The sequence below is a fragment of the Oxyura jamaicensis genome, chromosome 15 (genome assembly GCF_011077185.1).
Source record: "Oxyura jamaicensis isolate SHBP4307 breed ruddy duck chromosome 15, BPBGC_Ojam_1.0, whole genome shotgun sequence".
In the NCBI taxonomy this organism is placed as follows: Eukaryota; Metazoa; Chordata; class Aves; order Anseriformes; family Anatidae; genus Oxyura; species Oxyura jamaicensis.
This window is the reverse complement of record NC_048907.1, coordinates 8,439,509-8,458,635: the sequence shown is the minus strand read 5'-3', so window position 1 is coordinate 8,458,635 and position 19,127 is coordinate 8,439,509. Positions and strand designations below refer to the sequence as shown.

Below are 19,127 nucleotides of genomic sequence, written 5' to 3'. Positions count from 1 at the left end.
TCAATGCTTCCAGGAAGGAACCAGAGCAGTTTGTCGGCTCAGTAACAACCACGTGAAACTGCCAGAATGTGCTGTGGGTATAGACAATTCTCAGCTGAAGGAGTACTGCTGCAGCAACGCTGAACTTGCCCACCTACAGGTACATTATTGGCCTTGGAACACCACTCTCTGGTAGTGTGTGTTCAAGTTTTCTTCTCTGACATGTTCAAGGCATGTACAAAGTGCATGACAAGACACCTGCTTATGTCCAATAAATATATATGAAAGCAAAATTTGGTCTGAAGCTCAGGCTTATTCATCATAAGTAGCAAACAAAACTTTGAAACCCAGTTCTAGAATAATAACTATTTTATGAATCATTTACTCATACAATAAAGTCTTTAATAAAGAAATGAACTGAGAATAACTGGATTAAAGAAAGACAAAATTGTGAGTTTCAAATTACTTCAGAGAAAGTTTTCCATATGAAAATAGAGGACTAATTTTTAAAAAAGTCACAAATACTACCTCTATGAGTTTCTACTTATCTATCATAAACCGAGGATAGCAGTACTCATCCACAGCACAGTACATAGCTGTGGTTATGTGGCTCCACTCTGCTTCTAAAATTGCTTCTGAAAAACATTATACAAATGCAAGATGCTTCAGATACATACACAAAACACTGCAGTAGAATGAACTATCCTTTTCAACTCTCATTCAAACTCAGTGAACACAAAGATCATGGCTATGCTGCCCACTCAGTGGAAAGCATGGTACAAGCAGAGTACACATTCATCATCTTGTGAAAGAGATTTGTGAGACGAAATACACAGAACATCAGAAGGTCAAAATATCACGCATAAGTAGCTTATTACATACCCCCACATATTCACCTTCTCTACCAAATGCTACATTTGTGAGTTTGCCAACAGAATCAATACAATCACCAAATAGGAGGTTGTATGATTAAAAAGAGAAAGAGGGAGAGTTCCCTATTTGTTATATTCTTTGAAGCTCCTCTAGTTCATATCATAAGTCATAGAAGTATAAAAGTAATTTACTTTTAATAAAAGTAAAGGCTCTTTAAGCCATTTTTTCTTCCACTTTTTCCTATTTCTTAGGAAACAATTTTGGGGGTAAAAATAGCTGAGAGTCTAGTTAGTATGTAGATTCATTAACAAATATTTATTTTCTCAGCTTTTCAGATACTGTAGTTTTTGTAATAATTGAACGAACATCTTCTGAAACTGTAACTTGTAATTGTCCACAGGTTTTCTTCTGTCTCTCCATATTCAAAACAGTTGCAATTAAGAAATTTAGAGCATTACCAAAAACCTATTTCACTCTTTCTTATGCCAGGATAGCATGTAATGCTGGATTTGAATCTTAGAATTATGAAGTGATAAGCAGCTGATAAAGAGTTTTCTAGAGAAGCAGTCTTTCTGTTTAGTGAGATGCATTTATTTCATTTCCCTATAACTTTTATAGGATTTTTTATTTATCCTTTTAACTTCTTTTCTACTTTTACAGTTGAAACCTAATTACCAAAATCAATCATACTAACACAGTTTCACATATACTGAGCAAATATTTATTACAGTAATTTCAGACAATGTTATTTGTCATTCAAATTTCTGGCAATGTCATTTGTCAGCAGGAATGACTTTTAAAACAGCAGAATCTTTTGGCATCAGTCATTGCTGCCCAAAGAGCAAAAGAGCTTTCTGAAGCTGCTTTACTTATGTAAAATTAAGTGGTAGCCAGAGTTAATCTCCCTCTATTAGACAATGATTGCAATTTCTAGATAACTAATTGCACAAGGTTATGTCAAAGGGTATTTGAAAAGCCAGAACTGGGGCAACGATTTTTGATCCAGCCAGCACACCAAGTAACAGTAGGATGTCCAGAGAGCAGGTTCTACAGTAAGCATTCAGTAACGACGTCTTCATACAGCAAATACCATAGAGCTTACCAAGCATGTGTCTTCTTGGGAGAACATCTTTTCCCACGCCTCTAAACCCACACGAACTTTTAAAGGTTTTCACAAAATGGCAAAAACTATTTCTCTACTATTACAGCTTCCAGTATGCAGTGTAGCAAATTGCTCCCAACATAATGTGATCAAATTATCTTGTCCAGTAAAAGCAGAAAGAGTGACTACAAGTTTAGCAGCAGCGTTGAATCTAACCTTACCAGCTCAGAGTTCCTACCACAGACAGGGATGAACAAGTTCATGACTGAGACTGCATATGGTTCCAGAATCATGTCACATTACTACAAACAGAAAACCAAACAATTAGAATAAAATGCCAATAATCATTCTTAGCAACATAACAGAACTGTAGTGTAGACAATATTCAAGAAGATTAATGCAGAAAAGGATTCTGCATCCTCTTTGGAAGATGGAATACATGAACTCTATTTTTCTCTGTCACGCACTCTTACGCAATCCGTTCTTTCTTATTCAAGGGAGTGGAAAACTATAGCATTCTTATCTTGTAGCACTGTCAAAATATTAGGCAACTGGGATAAAACAAAATTCCTATCTGGACTTCTCCCAGTCTTGGAAATATTGAAATCACTGGGCTTTGATTCTCAAGTGGAAAAGACAAAAGTGCAGATTTCTCCTGGATGGAGAAATTACAATGAAAACTATGCATCCTGCTTTTGCGTACTTCCATTCCTGTTCCTTATTATTATAAATAATAATAATAATAAACTTTTGCAACTGTTTTAATACATTTGGAATACATAAAAGCAAGTCAGAGTAACATTATGATATGATCTAATAATGTTTTTAGAAGTTAAGAAGATGGGTAACAGCCTTTATTCTGAACTACCATTTGTTTTCTGCTCCCATGAGAATGCAACTTCAGTACTCAAAATTTCTAGAGAATTATCAGAACCTAACATAGTAAAGTTACCTAACATTTGACTACAAGTTTTTCTAGCAGACAGGTGAGCACATGGTGCTGGCAACATCTTCTTGCATTAAGACAAGTATGTCATGTTTCCACTACAGAGAGAAAATTTTATGTAACAATGGTTCCATCCAGCACAAGTGAACCTACAGCAGTAAGAGAATGCTCAGAAAGAAAGCTTGGATAAGATTTTCCTCCCTCATTTCCAAAAATACAACTTTTTACTTCTGATTTGAGAGCTTTTGTTGTTGCAGGTGCTCTATGCAGGACTACGAAGAAGTGTGGCACTTGCAGAAGCAGTTGAGTCAGCAGCAACTTGGGCTGGCTTGAGTGTTGCCTTCTGGGATTTTCATCAGGTTCTTTTCCAGTTCTGTAGAAATGAAGAAGTTATAAAAATAAATTCACAAGAAATGATATCATCCAATATTACGGGTAACAAAAGCTGGATGCATCCCAAGTCATTCCCTACATGCCAGAACTCAGGAAGACACTGAAGTTAATATGCTTGCAGCTCTGTGAGTCCTCCCCAGTCCTTGAGAGCATAAGTGTGGAAAATACACAGAAGAAGCAAAATTCAACATACTGATGAGGTTTCCTGTCCCAATTTGAGCCACGTGCCCCATGGTCTTCTCCAGCTCCTTTATCATGGACTGTTCAAAGGCCAAGGCAGCAACTCGGGAAAAGAACTCATTGACATTTTCCCCTAGGAAACAGGACAGAAACAATATGTTTTTGCAACTGCACATCAGTGCATGATCAAACATGAACAAGTATATCTGTGAATACACCACCGCTCAATACTGGGAAGGATCAGGCATTTCCAACAGTCTCTCTCTCATCACTGCAGACAGAATGTCTCATTTTTTTCCACTTCAGAATACTGTATCCTCTACCATACTTTTTTTTTTTTTCCTCATTAGCAACAAGGAGAACTCACTTTGTGGCATAATTGTTTCATTCCTAATGTATCTAGCAGTGCACACACGTGTTTATGTAACTATCCATGAATTAAACATGCTCAAAGATTGCACAGCAACCTAAGTAGTCCTTTCTATAAACAGGACAATGTAGGCACACATACAGATGCTCAAATAAAATCAACCATTAGTAAATCTGAAGTTTCTAATAGCAACAAAATGCAACACAATAAACTGTATTGAAATATGGAACTTTAACTCCTCCCCCTTTAACACTAGCCGCTGTGGTTACTTTATTCTTATATCCTTTGCAGTAACTTACCTGTTTTGGCTGAAACCGACCAGTATTCTGCCTGCATCTCATTGGCAAAGCGGATAGCATCTACCTCTGTCCTTTCACACACAGCATCTGACTGAGTAAATACCAAGAAATATCTTTAAGATAAGAAGTATAACTGTGCTAGTAATAATACAGAGGTACTGATAGCACCTATCCTGTGAGGTGGACAGTTTTCACAGTGGCCTTTCTGTCCTTGCCTCGTAACTTGTGTAATCATGCACTATTGCAAAAATGTTCTAATACTTGAAAAGAAATTAGTTAGGATTGCTTTTAAAATGGAAGACTCTGTTCACCTTCTACTGCATTGAAACAAAACAACAAGAAGGTTGACCACTGTATCTAACTATATAGTGCAGCAGAGAGCTGTAAAGAAAACAGCCCAGTTACTGATCTTCAAATCCTTGGTACTCTATCTTTCTTAGCAGCAGAGTTACAGGACCAAATAATAAATACAGTTATTTTCTTTTAATCCTTCTTGCCTCTGTCTTGGATCCCTTTTTCCTACTCTATTTTTACTATACTCAAACACATGAGCTTCTCCCCATCCCTTTTTTTTAATACTCTTTTCTCCCTCTTTCTTATCTCTTCTTCCTGTTCTAATACTATGATTTATTTCCCCCTTTAACAAGTTTTGCTTTCTTGCACGTTATTTTAAGACCATTTTCCCTCTCATTTTTTTCCCCCCGCAATCAATCATATCAGTATCTTGCTATTTGCTTACCACCAAATCTTTCTTTGTTCCAACCAGAAATATGAAGCTGGAATCTGGCTCATTTTCCCTCAAGGCATCTTCCAGCCACTGTCTGAAATGCGGAAAAGAGATGAGAGAGTCAGTCAGAGGAAGTATGGAGTATCAGAGGTGGATAATAGGGTCACAAAAATAGCAAGAGGATGAACTTCTGTGAGAGAGTCAAAAGCCTCTTTTTCTAGACAGGAAGGGAACAGGAGCTATTCCAGCACCTTTGAATATATGCCTTCCACTAATGAAAAGTTCAAACATGCCCGCTGCAGAGTGCAAATTCAGCAATATTAACACCCAGAGATATTATTTATCAGTATAAGGGGAGGGGGCAGAGTTTTGATAGAGATAAGGAATAAAAACAAGAAGCAGAGTTAAAAATATGAACAATACAGCAGATTAGGTAAGAAATGAATAAAGAAGAGTGAAATAATCTATTCATCAAGATTACAAAATATCTCCCTATGAAGGCTGCATGACTCTTGTCTCATAAGCTTTTATATTTTTGTTACTCTGGCAGTCAAGTTCCTCTTGAGTCATCCAACACAAGTCAAGGAGGGAATAGAGTGTGTGTGGGGTGGAAATCAGGTTCACAGGTTTCAATTATTTTCAACCAAGCAGAGACACTAATATATATATAATTTTACAAAGTCCTATGTAAATGAGTTAAATACCACAGAAGTACTCTAAGGAAATACTCTAATACACATTTAAATAAGAGAGAGTACAGATTGTAGAGAAACACATACCTGCCTTACAGTCATAACAGTATGTTAGAAATATATAAGCTCCGAGTCTGATAACAACAGTGTGGATCACAGACCCACACTGGGTTTTGCAGCCTGCGCTAAAAGCAGAGCAAGTTTGCTCACATCAATTAGCGTGCTGCTATAGCCAAAACATTTCAAGTACTTGAACTAGCAAATTTAGCTACACCTATATATACACCTTGAGTTTTGTTTTTGGGGATTTTTTTTTTTTTGACAGACATGGGACAGTGCACAGCTGCGCCAGGGAGGTTCAGACTGGATGTTAGGAAAAAATTGCTCTACTGTGAGGGCAGTCAAACATTGGAACAAGCTTCCTAGAGAGGTGGTTGATGGCCCACGCCTTTCAGTGTTGAAGAGGCATTTGGATAATGCTGTCAATAATATGTTTTAACTGTTGATTAGCCCTAAAGTGGTCAGGCTGTTGGACTAGATGACCTTTGAAGGTCCCTTCCAACTGAACTGTTCTATTATAACAGAATCACTACAGTAACTAGAGAAACAAAATAATATTGAGACTCTTGAGACTTTATGCATGAGATGCATCCCATTGATTTCATTATCTACCTCAGATTCAAACCTGTTACTCTGTTTATAGTAAATGGAGAAAAAAAGGATGCTTTTGAGATGTACTTCATCTCTTCCTGTGTGTCTAGTTTTGGAAGGATGCAGCTCTTACTGAAGTGCCTTTTTCTCTCCACTGACTACAAAGCAAATCAAAGACGAAGTTCAAATTTATGCTCAGTATTTTTCTCAGAACTATTCCAAACACATGCCTATCACCATTAATTTCATAGCTCAAGAGAAAACATGCTCATAATCCTACAAGTCCTCAGCAACTACAGGCCATAGAAGGTAATTAACCCCCCTGTGAAAGCTGTAAAGGCTAAGCCAAAATATAGAAACTTACTTGGTGTGATCCAAAGTCTGGATATCAGTCAGATCAAACACTGTTATTATAACTGCAATAAAAGAAAAAAGTAATTAAGTTAAAAAGTGTATCAGAAGTCTCTCCAATTTGACTCAACTTGTGAAACAGAAAGAATGCTCACATACAAAGTGCAACAGTAGGTTTAACATAGAGGAGGTGGGAGATTACTGATTTGTTTACTCCCCTTCGTTCTCTAGCACCCAGTAAGACTGCCATTCTCAGTCTTCAACTTTACTAGTGCTATAGTCTGCAGACTACAGGTAAAGATCAAATACTCCTTTTATTTTAGGACCCCTTTAATTCCTGAAAAAAAAAATGTCTCTTACGGGAATACTAGAGGTATACACTTCTCAGTCTAGCAAAAATTTTACCAAAAATTGAAATTATTTACCCTCTAGACACAGTTGCCATTTTTTATTACTTCATCATCATAACATTCAGAGCTTGTAGGTCTGCCAAGTAATCTATTCATGAGGTTTTCAGCCTCTTCCTCTCTCCAATAATGGAGAGCCCATTCCATCATACTGTATCTACAGGTACCTGTCCAAGGAGCACATATAGGTGTATGTATCTGTATAAAGTACAATATCCTGTCACAGCCAGGGTCAGATTAATATTGTTCTCACCCTCTGCTCCTCGGTAGTAAGCAGATGCAATGCACTTGAACTTTTCCTGACCTGCTGTGTCCCATCTGTGCAATGGGGAAAAAAAGAAACTCCAGGTTAATGAAACCTAGCACAACCTGAGTAAACATGCTAATGAAGCAACAGACTGGTACACGTTGGAGAAGAATGTGATACCAGAGAATTGTTGCCATCTGGAACACGTTATTCATTAACTACTGATTGAAATACAGTAAAAGGTCTATTATTTAATGAAGCCATTTTAACTCTGGTTTTATCCTTATTTATTTATTTTAATTTTTATTTTTTCTTCTAACTGGTCATTTTGGAGACAGTTCTTTGAAACATAATTCAAACATTCATATTTTGCATGGTTAAAAAAAAAAAACTTTTAAAGCATCATTTCTTCATCTATGTCATTTCTATGTATTTCTAGGCCAATCTAATTTTGAAACTCTATTTTCTGAATTAATACTAGCTAAATTACATACTAACCCACACTAGAATCTTGTAACTTATGATATGATACCTTTCCATTAATGACACCATTAAAGAATTAAAAAAAAAAAAAAAGGACAGTCGGGCTTCTTAATAACAAAGATGGTATACACTTCTCCCAGCTACTACCAGTACTACAGACATTTGGGGTTTTGCTATAGCATAGCACTACCAGTCATTAGTAGTTACAAATTTAGCATGTATGAAAACCTCTCAGCTAGAGGGGGCACCAGTGCTTATCATATGGAAATGCTCTACCCAACCACTGAAGAATCTGTAGATAAGGCAACCTTCAGTTTAGTAGGCTACAAACCTTCTTGCTTTAGCTGATGAAGTACTGATGTTTCAGTGTAGATTTTTAAAGGCACTCAAGTTCCAAAAATTATAGAATGTATTAGGTTGGAAAGTATCTAGTTCCAGCACCGCTGCCATGGGCAGGGACACCGCCCATACCAAGTTGCCCAGGGTCCCATCCAACCTGGCCTTAAGCACTTCCAGGGATGAGGCATCCACAACTTCTCTGGGCAGCCTGTTCCAGTGCCTCACCACCCTCTGAGTAAAGAATTTCTTCTTAATATTTAATCTAAATTTACCCTCTCTTAGTTTAAAACCATTACCCTTTGTCATATCACCATACTTCCTGACAAAGAGTCCCTCCCCAGCTTTCCTGCAGCCCCCTGTACATACTGGAAGGTTGCTATAAGGCCTCCCTGGAGCTTTCTCTTCTCCAGGATGAACAACCCCAGCTTTCTCTGCCTGTCTTTGTAGGAGAAGACAGTGCCTGACAGAATTTTCAAAAATACAGTGGCACTGAAATCAGTGGGAAATTGATTGCTTTTCAATAAATCCCACTAGCCATCTATTTGCATCTTTAGGCACTGGTATTTCAGAGAAAATGTGTTTCCAAGCAAAAAGGTTTTAACATTCATGCACTAAAATACTTCATACAAAGCATCTTATTTCTGCTCTACATCACACTACAGCATAGATTCAGTAATGTTCTTTCCAGAAAAAAATATAGCTAGATGCTTAAAATACCAAAGGATGTCCTTAAACAGAACCAAAGCAGGTAAGAGAAGGCCAGGATTCCCAATAGGCTGATAAACAAAGGTGAAAATCAGAAAGATTTTGGACTCACTTGAGCCTTGTATGTTTTAAGGAAAACCACTTATTTTGCAATTAGGAGAAAGTGAAGTCACTGGACACATTAAAGTTGATTTCAATCGCTGCAGGAATAAACCCTCCCAGTAAAGTCAAATTCTGTTATCATAACACACTAAACCCAAAGGACAGAATGGAACAATAGCACTTGACTAAGTTTGTTACAAGAGCTTCTGCTTCTCTTCCAAGAATCTCAAGTAAAAAAGGCAGAACTGTACTTAAATGGAGCAAGACACCTAAAATTAATTTTCATCGACAAAATTTTAACATTTTTAGGGCTGACAGATGCAATACAGAATTATATATTTATTTGTTTATTTATTAACTTAAACTGCAAGTCCATGTAGAGAACCTGTTTTTCAGATCATATTATCCAATGGGCATTTTTTTTAATCTTTATTCCATTAGAGCCTGCAGCAATTCAAACTCCGCCTAGACTGTACTCTATGTTATACTTAACCACAATGTTGCAACTTACATCTGGAGATTATATGGTATTCCTACTATTTCAAAGCGTTCAATTTCAAAATCCACTCCAATTGTCGCCTTGTAATCTCGGTCAAAATTATCTTTACAAAATCTGCAATGAAGAGAAAAAAAAGGATGAAAGGATGAAATACTAGCAACACCCAGCTACAAATAGCTGCTAAACTAACACTATCTAGCATAAAATATATAGAAAAGAGTTAATTAACTGTGGAGTGGCTATATATTGCAAAAGCATATATAAAAGCACTGAGAAACTATCAAAAAGGAGGTAACATTTGGGGTCATAAATACAAAAGGAACATGTGATTAATCAATAACATTAAAAACTTACCAAATTCACTTAGAAACATGGAAGAAATAATTGAAAATGTAAAGATAAACAGAAAGCTCTCGTGGTGATCACAAGCTACAGAAATTCAGTGCTCTGTTCAATGGACTTGGACACAAAATGAACAAGAGCTACTTTTAGCATCTGGCAAATACTACGTTGTATTCTATTTGACTGGATACATATTCAGATCACAAAACTGAGAGCTTTACTGCTACAAGTAATACCCTTTGAACTTGTGAAAGAAAAGATGCAAACCAATTGCTGAGATATACTGTACCTGTTTATGAGGCTAGTTTTCCCAACATACAGGTCTCCTACCACAACGACTTTGGATATTTTCAGCCTGGTAGAAATATTTGAAAACACTGAACACTTTTAGTAGCAATTTCAATATTCTCACTAAAACAATTCTGACTTCGATCCTTAAATAGCAAGTGATGAATACTTGCATCTGCAACTCCAGTTTAACTAAATGCCACAGTGCTGCAGCAGGATCTTAAATTGTAAGAAAGAAAAGGTCACAAAACAAAACTCTGGAGAAGAAATAGTCCATTTCTTACTCTGTATATCGTTTCTTAAATATATTCCTATGGGACAGAAGCTCTTGCAAGTATATACACTTGGCAGTTTGCACACAAGACCATATAGTATCTGCATCCTTATCAGCCCTTTAAAGAGTAGAAGTTTAGACTCTTCTGCCATTAAAATTAATTACAAGTTTCTCATTGACTTTAATAATACAGAATCAAGTCCTAAGTACACAAACAAGAAGTTACTGATAACAAAATAACCCACTGCAAAATTAGTCTCTTGAGAAAACAAACAAACAAACACAACAAACCCAAAGCTAGAGCCAATACACTTCCTGACTATCTGGAACAATATTAATCTGAAGCTCGCTTCATACAAATAATCCTCTTTGTTCTGGCTCCTCTCACAGAATACAGCAGATGGTCTTGAGGTGATTCAACCTGTGTTCTTAAAATTGAAATGCATTGTGTCTGTTAGGAGATACAGGTGGATAAGTGAATGTAACGTTATTTGTTGACTGAAACTTGGATTTACATCTCCCATGCACATGCTACAAAAATGGTTTAAGAGGTTTAATACACTATCATATTAAGGAATCACTTTTTAAACAGGGAATTAATTGTCTATTGAATGCTATCTCTGGTTATATCAGGCTTCCATGTGATGGTGATTTCAAGTTAGTGATTCTAAGCAGTCTAATCAAGTCTTACGAGGAGCGGCTGAGGGAGCTGGGACTGTTTAGCCTGGAGAAGAGGAGGCTCAGGGGCAACCTTATAGCACTCTACAGGTACCTGAAGGGAGGCTGTAGTGAGGTGGGGGTTGGTCTATTCTCCCACGTGCCTGGTGACAGGACGAGGGGGAATGGGCTAAAGTTGCGCCAGGGGAGGTTTAGTTTGGATATTAGGAAGAACTTCTTTACTGAAAGGGTTGTTAGTCACTGGAATAGGCTGCCCAGGGAAGTGGTGAAGTCACCATCCCTGGAGGTCTTTAAAAGACGTTTAGATGTAGAGCTTAGGGATATGGTTTAGTGGAGGATTTGTTAGTGTTAGGTCAGAGGTTGGACTCGGTGATCTTGGAGGTCTCTTCCAACCTAGACTATTCTGTGATTCTGTGAAATCTTGACTGGTGAGCTACACAGCTTATATTTCAGAAAAAGGAAGGCATGTTGTGTGCTAGTCAATGCAAATATGGTAGCCACAGGCCCCTAATCTGGTGATGTCTCTGCCTAATTAACTGTTAGTGATACAATACTGAAGAAAATCAACTAGCTTAAGGGAAAAGCAAAAAAAAAAAAAAAAAAAGGCAAAAAAAAAAAACAAAAAAAAAAAACAATTGATGGTTTGAAGGTATATGTTCATTAATTCTTTCTGGAAAAGAAAAGGACTCCCTAGATTAGACATTTTAACACACTGATGGAATATCAAGAGTCTTAAAATAGCCATTAGCTACTGAATTTCTCAGAGTATCTTTCCAAATGACAAAGAACTATCCTATTACTTGGAATAATGGAAAAGGAAAATAATTGTAATTCCTGACAAGTTTCATAATTCCTGTACCAAATAGTCAGTTGTCTGTCCCTTCTACCATCTCGCCCTGCCAAAAAATAACCTGATAATAATCATATCTAGATTGGAAAAGTGACAGGAAAGTACTTTTATTTTATTCACAAAGCCAGAATGGAAAGCTTTTTAGCTATACTGTACTGTTAGTCAGTGTTCCAGTTTACTCTGAGGGGGGGAAAAAAAAAAGATACATCTTGGTTATGGAGGGGAAAAAAATGCCTTGATTCACTAAAACAAGTCTTGCCAACAGAATTGTCCTGACACTTGTAACAAATTTAAATGAAAGTAAAACAGTGGCTGTGCTTCTAAAAGCTATTAACTCATTGATGTCTCTCAGAGAGACATATTTTGGCTTTTTTTTCTTCAAGTAAAATTAATGGATAGTGAAATGAATAAAAAATTCCATTTAAAGATGGATATCATGACAAGACTCATGGTAATTAAGAGCTCTAGATTTAAGAGAATAGTGAACTAACTGTCAGTATTCATAGATCTTTCACTTTATGAAAGATTTTTTACACTGGAACACAGAAGCATTTATTACTAAAACATACAGTTATGTACTTTAATGGAATAGGAATAATTTCTAACACAGTTTAGCTTTCTTGCCTTGCTTAAGGAATTAAATGAGTACAAGTATCTGTTCTGGGAGAGAGATGACATGAGAAAACAAAGAATATGAAAAAGGCATAAAACAGAAAAAAAAAACAAAACTATTTTTCAGTGCTATATATTTACCCCAGAATTTGGATCTAATTTTAAGGAAACATTTAAAGACAACTTCTCAGCATGTATACTATTAAAAGATTAAAACTAGATGCTTATGTGCTTCAAGGAACAAAACTGCTACGTTTAAATCTGTCCAAAGCCTTTATCAAGTGCTCATTTGGTACACTCCATATGTAGCCCATTTTCTCTGTTGGTGTCAGTATATCTGCCCTATTCCTTCTAACTTGCTTTCTGTGCTGACTTATATAGGCTCAACACTAAACAGTCGGCTAATCATTCAAACTAAGGGTGCAGCTATTTGTTGCTAAACAACAACCTTATTTTTTCCAACTCTACTTATTCCAGCAGGAAAAGAATTTTCAAAACTTATAAAAAGAAGAGGCACTTTATTCATTCACTGTCAAACAGTACAGAACCATCATGGGGACGGGCTCAGCTGTCTTTAAACACACTGGAGTGAGGAACATGAGAAATCAGGAAAAGCCTATAAAGGAAGGAGACTATAAAGAGGTTAAAATACGTACTTCATTGCACACTTGGTTTCTTACCAACTTACCCAACTGTTCCAGCACTCTGCTGACAAGCAGTTCTGACCTGCGCATGGAAGTGCTCTTTGAACTGCAGACAGGCCTCGGGTGTGTACCACTGAAGGCAGGAGAGAACAGTGACTGGGATAAACTATGTGATGCCTACTTTGCAACAAGTCAAATCAGCAAGGAAAAATAGAAAAGGAGATTACTTCAAAGAGCTTGTCAAACACAGAGGTACCATGGATTAAGAAAAGGGATAGCTTGGGCTAGAAGGCAGTACAGCTGCCCCACAGGTATGTTTGTAAAAATTCCTTTGAACAGCTCATTTGACCACCTTCAAGTGTCAGCATCCGGACCCTAGCTAAACTTCCACAGCAAATACATTTGTTCACCACTCTTTACAATAATAACTATCTTAAAACACAAGAAAAACACAGGTGGGAGCATGCCACAAGCAAATCATTCTCACTGTAAAGTCTTTAAAATCTCTTACTTGTGTGAAGCACTGATTTTATTACTAGTTTTCAGTTAAGCTTAGCAGGTTAAAAATGAGGAAAACAACAGTGATGGTTTTCATAAAACTAAAAGTAAAATATGCTGCTGAGATCAAGCATGAAAAAATGCTAATTCCTATTAAAATGGTCTTTAAAAAAAAAAAAAAAAAAGAGGAAAAATCAGAATGGTAATACTTTGTCCTTCCCTGTCCTCAACCCTTCTGTTACACTTCAAATATAAAACTCTATGGGGACAAGAATGATCTTTTCAGTCTGTCTCTCTATAGTACATTTGATCTACAGTATGATTAAGGTTCCTGAACACACAGAAAATGAAAATTGCCTCAAATTCTTCAACCAAAAACTCCACATAGATCTAATTAGCCTTTCTGAGTATTAATTACCAGCTACAGCTCTCATTTCCTCTCAGTGAAGAAACTTTTTAAACCACGGTAATTATTAACGTTTGGCTGAAAGAAAAGGTATTATAAGATAACGTTTGTGTTGCAAGAGTCACTTTCTGTTGAGGTTAGAGGAAGAAAATATGATTATTAAGTATATTAGCACTGACTGGGAAAACAAGGTCACATTCTTCTCTGAAAGAAAACCTTAAAAAATCTGCAATTCTAGCAAAAGCAGCAACTGTCCATTAAAATAAAATACAAGGGAAATATAGTTTAATGTGGGAGGTGCTACAAACTCCAAGCACAGGGATAAAGAATGCTTACCTTAGGAAACTGGGAGATTATTCTGTCCCTACTCACTGGGGGAACCATATGCTTTAGGCTGGACTTCATCCTCCAAATTCAATTCAATCTTACCAGACAGAAAACATGTAAAGAGAAACAAGATTTTTAGAAATTGTCTTAACACAGGGAGAACACAATAAAAACAAACAAACAAACAAACAAAAAAAACGTCTTTATGGACTCATCACCTTTCCTTTCAGTACAACTGGCAGCTCTTTGACTTTGTGTTAAAGAAAATTGATGCTCATGTAAAAAGGGCAACTTCTGTGTGCACAACTGTAGTAAGAAATAGTGGTTTTCTCTATCAACAAAGCACTGCCTAATTCTGCAGTAGGGCAGAGAACTGTATACTTAATTAAACCTAAGTGCTAGCTGTTTAGTCCCCAAATAATTTTGCAATGTTCAATTTAGAAATCCTGCTCATCATTATTTTAAACGCCTCTGCATAAAGCACATTTATTAATGTGAGGAGATATCTGATTTCACTAGGTCAGAAGAGGAAAGGAGGAACAATGAAGTTGCCACATTTCTTTGCTTGAAACTTTCATCCAAGATCACCTCAGAAAGAACTACATCAGTAGACAATCTGGCTTGGAAGAGTAATGTTCACACAAAAGCCACAAATGCATGAAGATAGCCCACTTGAGACACCGTATGTTGGTTATGCAATGAAGCCTTTTGGGTTGTTAGGGGAGGGGACTCTTAATGAGGTACCAATACCAATTTCTTACTGGCATTCAAAACCGTGTTTCTAATAAGAACATTCATCATGCAGCAAAGCGTAAGGAGGACTCACCGTGCAGCAGCTGATGCGGCAGGATCCCAGCCACACGATCAGCTCTGCCTGCTGCTGTGTGCCCATAGCAACAGGCTTGCAACAGCTCCCTTCCTCCCCTTCCTTCACAGATCGGAAGGCGGGGTTGGAATAGAGTAACTAAACTATACGCAGTTTGTTTTAGAAAAAAATGGTCTTAGCAGCCCTTCGGATTCATTGGATCAGAAAGTGCTCCTTAGTAAACTCAACAGTCCCCTTGTCCTAATAGCTTCCTTTTCTTCTAAGGTAGTTGTACATACGGATACAAGGAGCAGGACTAACCCAGCAGAGAAGGAACTAAAGGAGTAAGGAATTGTTACAGAGCTAGTATTAAGCATAATAGCAATTACAAAGGAATTCCTGACAGATTTTTTTCAGTATTTCAACTGGATTCCATCTCCGGTTTAGAGTCAGGATGCACATGCCAGCAATGAGCCATCTGGAATTATATAAATGTCTTTGTAGTCATTAGTAATCTTGGTTCCTAACATACCAAACAATAAAAACAAGAAGTAAGAAATCTCACCACACTTTTGTATTGCCTAAGTACTGTTAATCAACTCATTACTTTAGACTGCATTTAGTATGCTAGACTGAAATTTAGGATGTTAAACAATTTTTCTGTTTGTGTCATTAGTATTTAAGCTTCTAAATTTCAGGAAAAAATAAAAGTTCTTGCATTTAAAAAAAAAAAAAAAAAAAAAAAAAAAAACAAAAACCACCTATTTTGATATTGCTGGAACAGGCTTGGGCATCCTAACATCCAGGAAACAAGCCTCTCCTATTCCTGCAGCACACTAAAAATTTTAAAGGTCAAATCAGTGTGGACAAGTAATTAAAAAAAAAAACTGTGAAGTATACATAAAAAAAAAAAAAAAACACTCCTGTTGTTTTACAACCATAAACAAAGAATTACGCTCAACAAAATTGCCAGTTCACTATTTAGAATTAATGTTTTATCATCTTTTGTAAGGAATTACTTTGGTAAGGGATCACTTCAGGCACTCATGTGATTTCAACCATACTGAAAACAAAAAAAAAAAAAACAAAATACCAGACTTGTAGCTGACGAGTTATTCAGCAAAGAAAGCAGCATTACAGTACTTATTTTAACCATATATATATATATATGTAGCTCCAGCCATCATGCTACTTTTGACTCTATAAACCCAGACAGCCCTAGATCCTTTTTATGATGTGCTCCTGCCCTTTTGGCAAGATTGAATGATTTCAAAACAATGTTAATTTCTTAAAATAATAGTTCTGAAAACAGAAAGGAAAACCCTCCCAGCAGATAAGAACATCACGTTGTCTCTTGCTTTCTCCATTTTCTCCTAGTTCTGGTTCAACACAGCCTAGGCATGTAAAAATCTGTTATGTACTAGGATGACTCATTGCTTGTCTACTACAGCTCTTTCACAAACTAAGCTCCAAATAAATAAATAAATAAATAAATTCAACAGTCTCGGTGAATCCAAAGTCCAGGGAGGACTAAGGTAATCAAACAGAAACATTTTCACTTAATGAGTGTATTTAATCTTTCTCTCACACATCGAATTACCAAGCCAACAAGTTACCCACACCATTACAGAAAAAAGACCAATGATTTAAGAAACACAAAGGTGCTGAAAATACTGACAATTATACATACTATGATCCAGATTTTTCTCTTCTTACAGAACTTGGTCACCAAAGAGTACTGGGAATATACTGTCTCCCTGGCATCATACCCCTTCTTACATCAACAGTGCCAGAACAGTATCAGCTGCAGATTCTGTGAATAGACAAATAATTTGAGAAAGCCTTCAGAAACTGTGTATAATATTAGCTAATGCCATGACCACTAAGATCAGTATACTAAGCTATGGTGAGGGACAAGCCAGAACTCACACCAAGAGGATAAGAACAGAGTTAAAGCAGGGGGATGTAAGAAGTCTTTGATTTTCCCCATCCCTTCTACATTGAGAAAAGTTCACATTCTTCTATTGAAATAGGTTGAACTTTTAAAATATTTAGTTAGTAAAGGAAAATTTAGGAAAATAAACTCTACTTTAAATAATCTGCTCTAAAATGATACAGAAAAAGATGCATACCTTAATTTAGTCATACTTTTTCTTCTGTGGATTTTGTTGATCACCCAATGACAATCTATTCCTGTGTTTTCTTTTAATCCAGCTGATCTGATTGACTTTGGCTTTGTAAAATCTAGTTTAAAAACTTCGATTATGATAATTGTAACTCAAATATAATGAAAAATATGAGTAGCTTCTCTATTTGTAGAGAAATAACCTTTCATAGCACAAGCTGTTCAGTTTATTGCTCATGTCAGGCCACACTGACAACGCAGACCACATCAAAAGCTCCGCTATAAACACTACGATATGTGCTCCCTGTGTAGTGTCTTCTGAACAATACTATTTCACTGAATCGTACTAAAAATGTAACTAAATAGTGAATACAGTTATGTGAGCTTACCTAATTACAATGGAAACCCTTGGTATGCAGTCTAGCTGTTTATAGTGCCGTACTGTAGAGACTAGGAAAAAAAGCTGCCTAAAGCTACTACACTCCCCTGCCTCTTTACACCTCATGTCACTAGCCTACTATGTCACAGCCACTACCTTGATTGCCTCTTGTTCAAGCTGATTTTTTTCCAATTTTGTCAAGTGAAAATACTTCATAGTCTGTGGGCAGGGAACGACCTCCCTCCCCGTTTTGCAGAGGACACGGCTGTGGAGGGACCCCACAGCACCGCACCACGGCAGCGCCTGCCCCGTTCCCTCACACGCTCCCGTCCCTCAGGGGCCCGCCGCGCTCCGCACGCTAGCACAGACCCCAGCTTCCCATTCACCAACTACGCCGTTGACGCCACTTACTCTCAACAGCTACCGTAAAACGCGTTATTTACGCTATAGACGCAAGGCCGGAAACAGGAGAAAGAAAGGAGCGCTTGACTGCGTAGTGTCTATTCACGGAGCAGGGCGTACGTAAATAGCCAGTTGCTGTGGCGACCAGAGCGCGGGCGTGAAAGACATCGGAAGGCGCTGAGGCGGCGGCCGTGGGGGCAGAGGCGGGCATCTTAAATTGTGTGGTCTGGGACGGAGTGCCTTTCGTTATTTAGATGTTTGGCTTGTTCTTAAAAGAGAGAAGCTGTAGTTAAGTAGGGTTGTGTTTTGTTTTCTTCACCGTGCAGCTGTTTTTTTTTGTAGTTGAGCAATTTTCAGTATTGAAGGCAGCGCGTTTCTTTCAGTGGCACCGTTCCCTTGCCGAGGAAGGGGGCAGTCGCTGGTCCTTTCACACAGACGTTAACGAATTGTTTTTTTATTCTACTGTATTCAGTAGAAAAAAATCAACCTAAATAAGAAGATTCATCTGATGAACCATTCTAGCCTCTCATAGCTTCCTAACAACGAGCATGTACTAAAATTGCACTCTTAGGAGTCAGAACAGCATTCAGTCAGACGTTGTTTTGGTTCGTTAGCTGTCCTATCACCAGGTACAGTCATTTTGGAGTATTTTTAGGGATAAGGGGAATCTTTCCCAGGGAAATTGGGGATGGCAAGCACTCATATCTCAGCGCAGCTTCCCCCAGATATAGACCCCACAAAAGCTCCTATTGCATTTGGAAGGAGGGCCCTTCCTAAACTGAACGAGGAGATCCAATCTCCCGACCTGCTGACTCAGCAGCAGGCATTGATGGCACTCTGTGATCTGGTCCATGACCCAGAAAAAGTCTACCAGGCAATACAAATAGGTAAGTGGTCTGCTATCAGAAGCTTTGACATGGTGGTAGTGGCTGAGGGAAGGAACACTTTACTCTTGTGCTCTATTTTTTTTCCCTGCGATATCTTTGATGACAAAATAGCCATTAAAATTTTGGGGGTTCGATCTCTTGCTTGTTTTACCTTAAAAAGTAAAGTCTATTATAATACCATATACCCAACAGTTATTTTAAGAGTATACTCACATTAGGATTTATCAGATGCTCACTATAGGCTCTGTTACTCCCTAAATACAAA

The 19,127-nt window shown here is 37.4% G+C and overlaps 2 protein-coding genes across 6 annotated transcripts in view; one reads left to right on the top strand and one right to left on the bottom strand.

Moving 5' to 3' along the window:
* Window positions 1-270: 270 nt before the first annotated feature.
* Window positions 271-18,078, bottom strand: RAB36 (RAB36, member RAS oncogene family). 5 transcript variants are annotated; one of them, XM_035340440.1, is made up of 14 exons: window positions 17,584-18,053; window positions 16,760-16,882; window positions 15,091-15,405; window positions 14,274-14,362; window positions 13,078-13,166; window positions 9,977-10,042; window positions 9,358-9,459; window positions 7,224-7,288; window positions 6,577-6,628; window positions 4,882-4,963; window positions 4,143-4,233; window positions 3,487-3,606; window positions 3,196-3,273; window positions 271-2,256 (listed from the first exon to the last, which is right to left on the bottom strand). In XM_035340440.1, the coding sequence occupies exons 4-13, from the start codon at window positions 14,340-14,342 to the stop codon at window positions 3,209-3,211; spliced, it is 801 nt and encodes a 266-aa protein (XP_035196331.1). In that variant the 5' UTR covers window positions 14,343-14,362; window positions 15,091-15,405; window positions 16,760-16,882; window positions 17,584-18,053; the 3' UTR covers window positions 271-2,256; window positions 3,196-3,208. The 5 variants fall into 5 exon arrangements, with proteins under 5 accessions (XP_035196331.1, XP_035196329.1, XP_035196330.1 ...); XM_035340438.1 differs by lacking the exon at window positions 271-2,256 and having other exon boundaries at window positions 3,000-3,273; window positions 17,960-18,078; XM_035340439.1 differs by lacking the exon at window positions 271-2,256 and having other exon boundaries at window positions 3,000-3,273; window positions 18,017-18,058.
* Window positions 18,079-18,308: 230 nt separating this feature from the next.
* RSPH14 (radial spoke head 14 homolog) overlaps window positions 18,309-19,127 on the top strand; it is an 89,370-nt gene continuing 88,551 nt past the window's right edge. The window contains exon 1 of the mRNA XM_035340435.1: window positions 18,309-18,862. Within this exon, the coding sequence (XP_035196326.1) occupies window positions 18,664-18,862 (199 nt within the window). The 5' untranslated portion in view covers window positions 18,309-18,663. The remainder of the gene's footprint in view (window positions 18,863-19,127) is intronic.

What these genes read in the sequence shown, in the direction of transcription:
- RAB36 (XM_035340438.1), bottom strand. Translation starts at nt 14,342, where the DNA reads ATGAAGTCCAGCCTAAAGCATATGGTTCCCCCAGTGAGTAGGGACAGA. An exon ending in CAGAGTGCTGGAACAGTTGG is followed by an intron (nt 10,043 to 13,077) that starts GTAAGTTGGTAA and finishes TATTTCTACCAG; the next exon opens with GCTGAAAATATCCAAAGTCG. An exon ending in TGGGACAGGAAACCTCATCA is followed by an intron (nt 3,274 to 3,486) that starts GTATGTTGAATT and finishes TCATTTCTACAG; the next exon opens with AACTGGAAAAGAACCTGATG.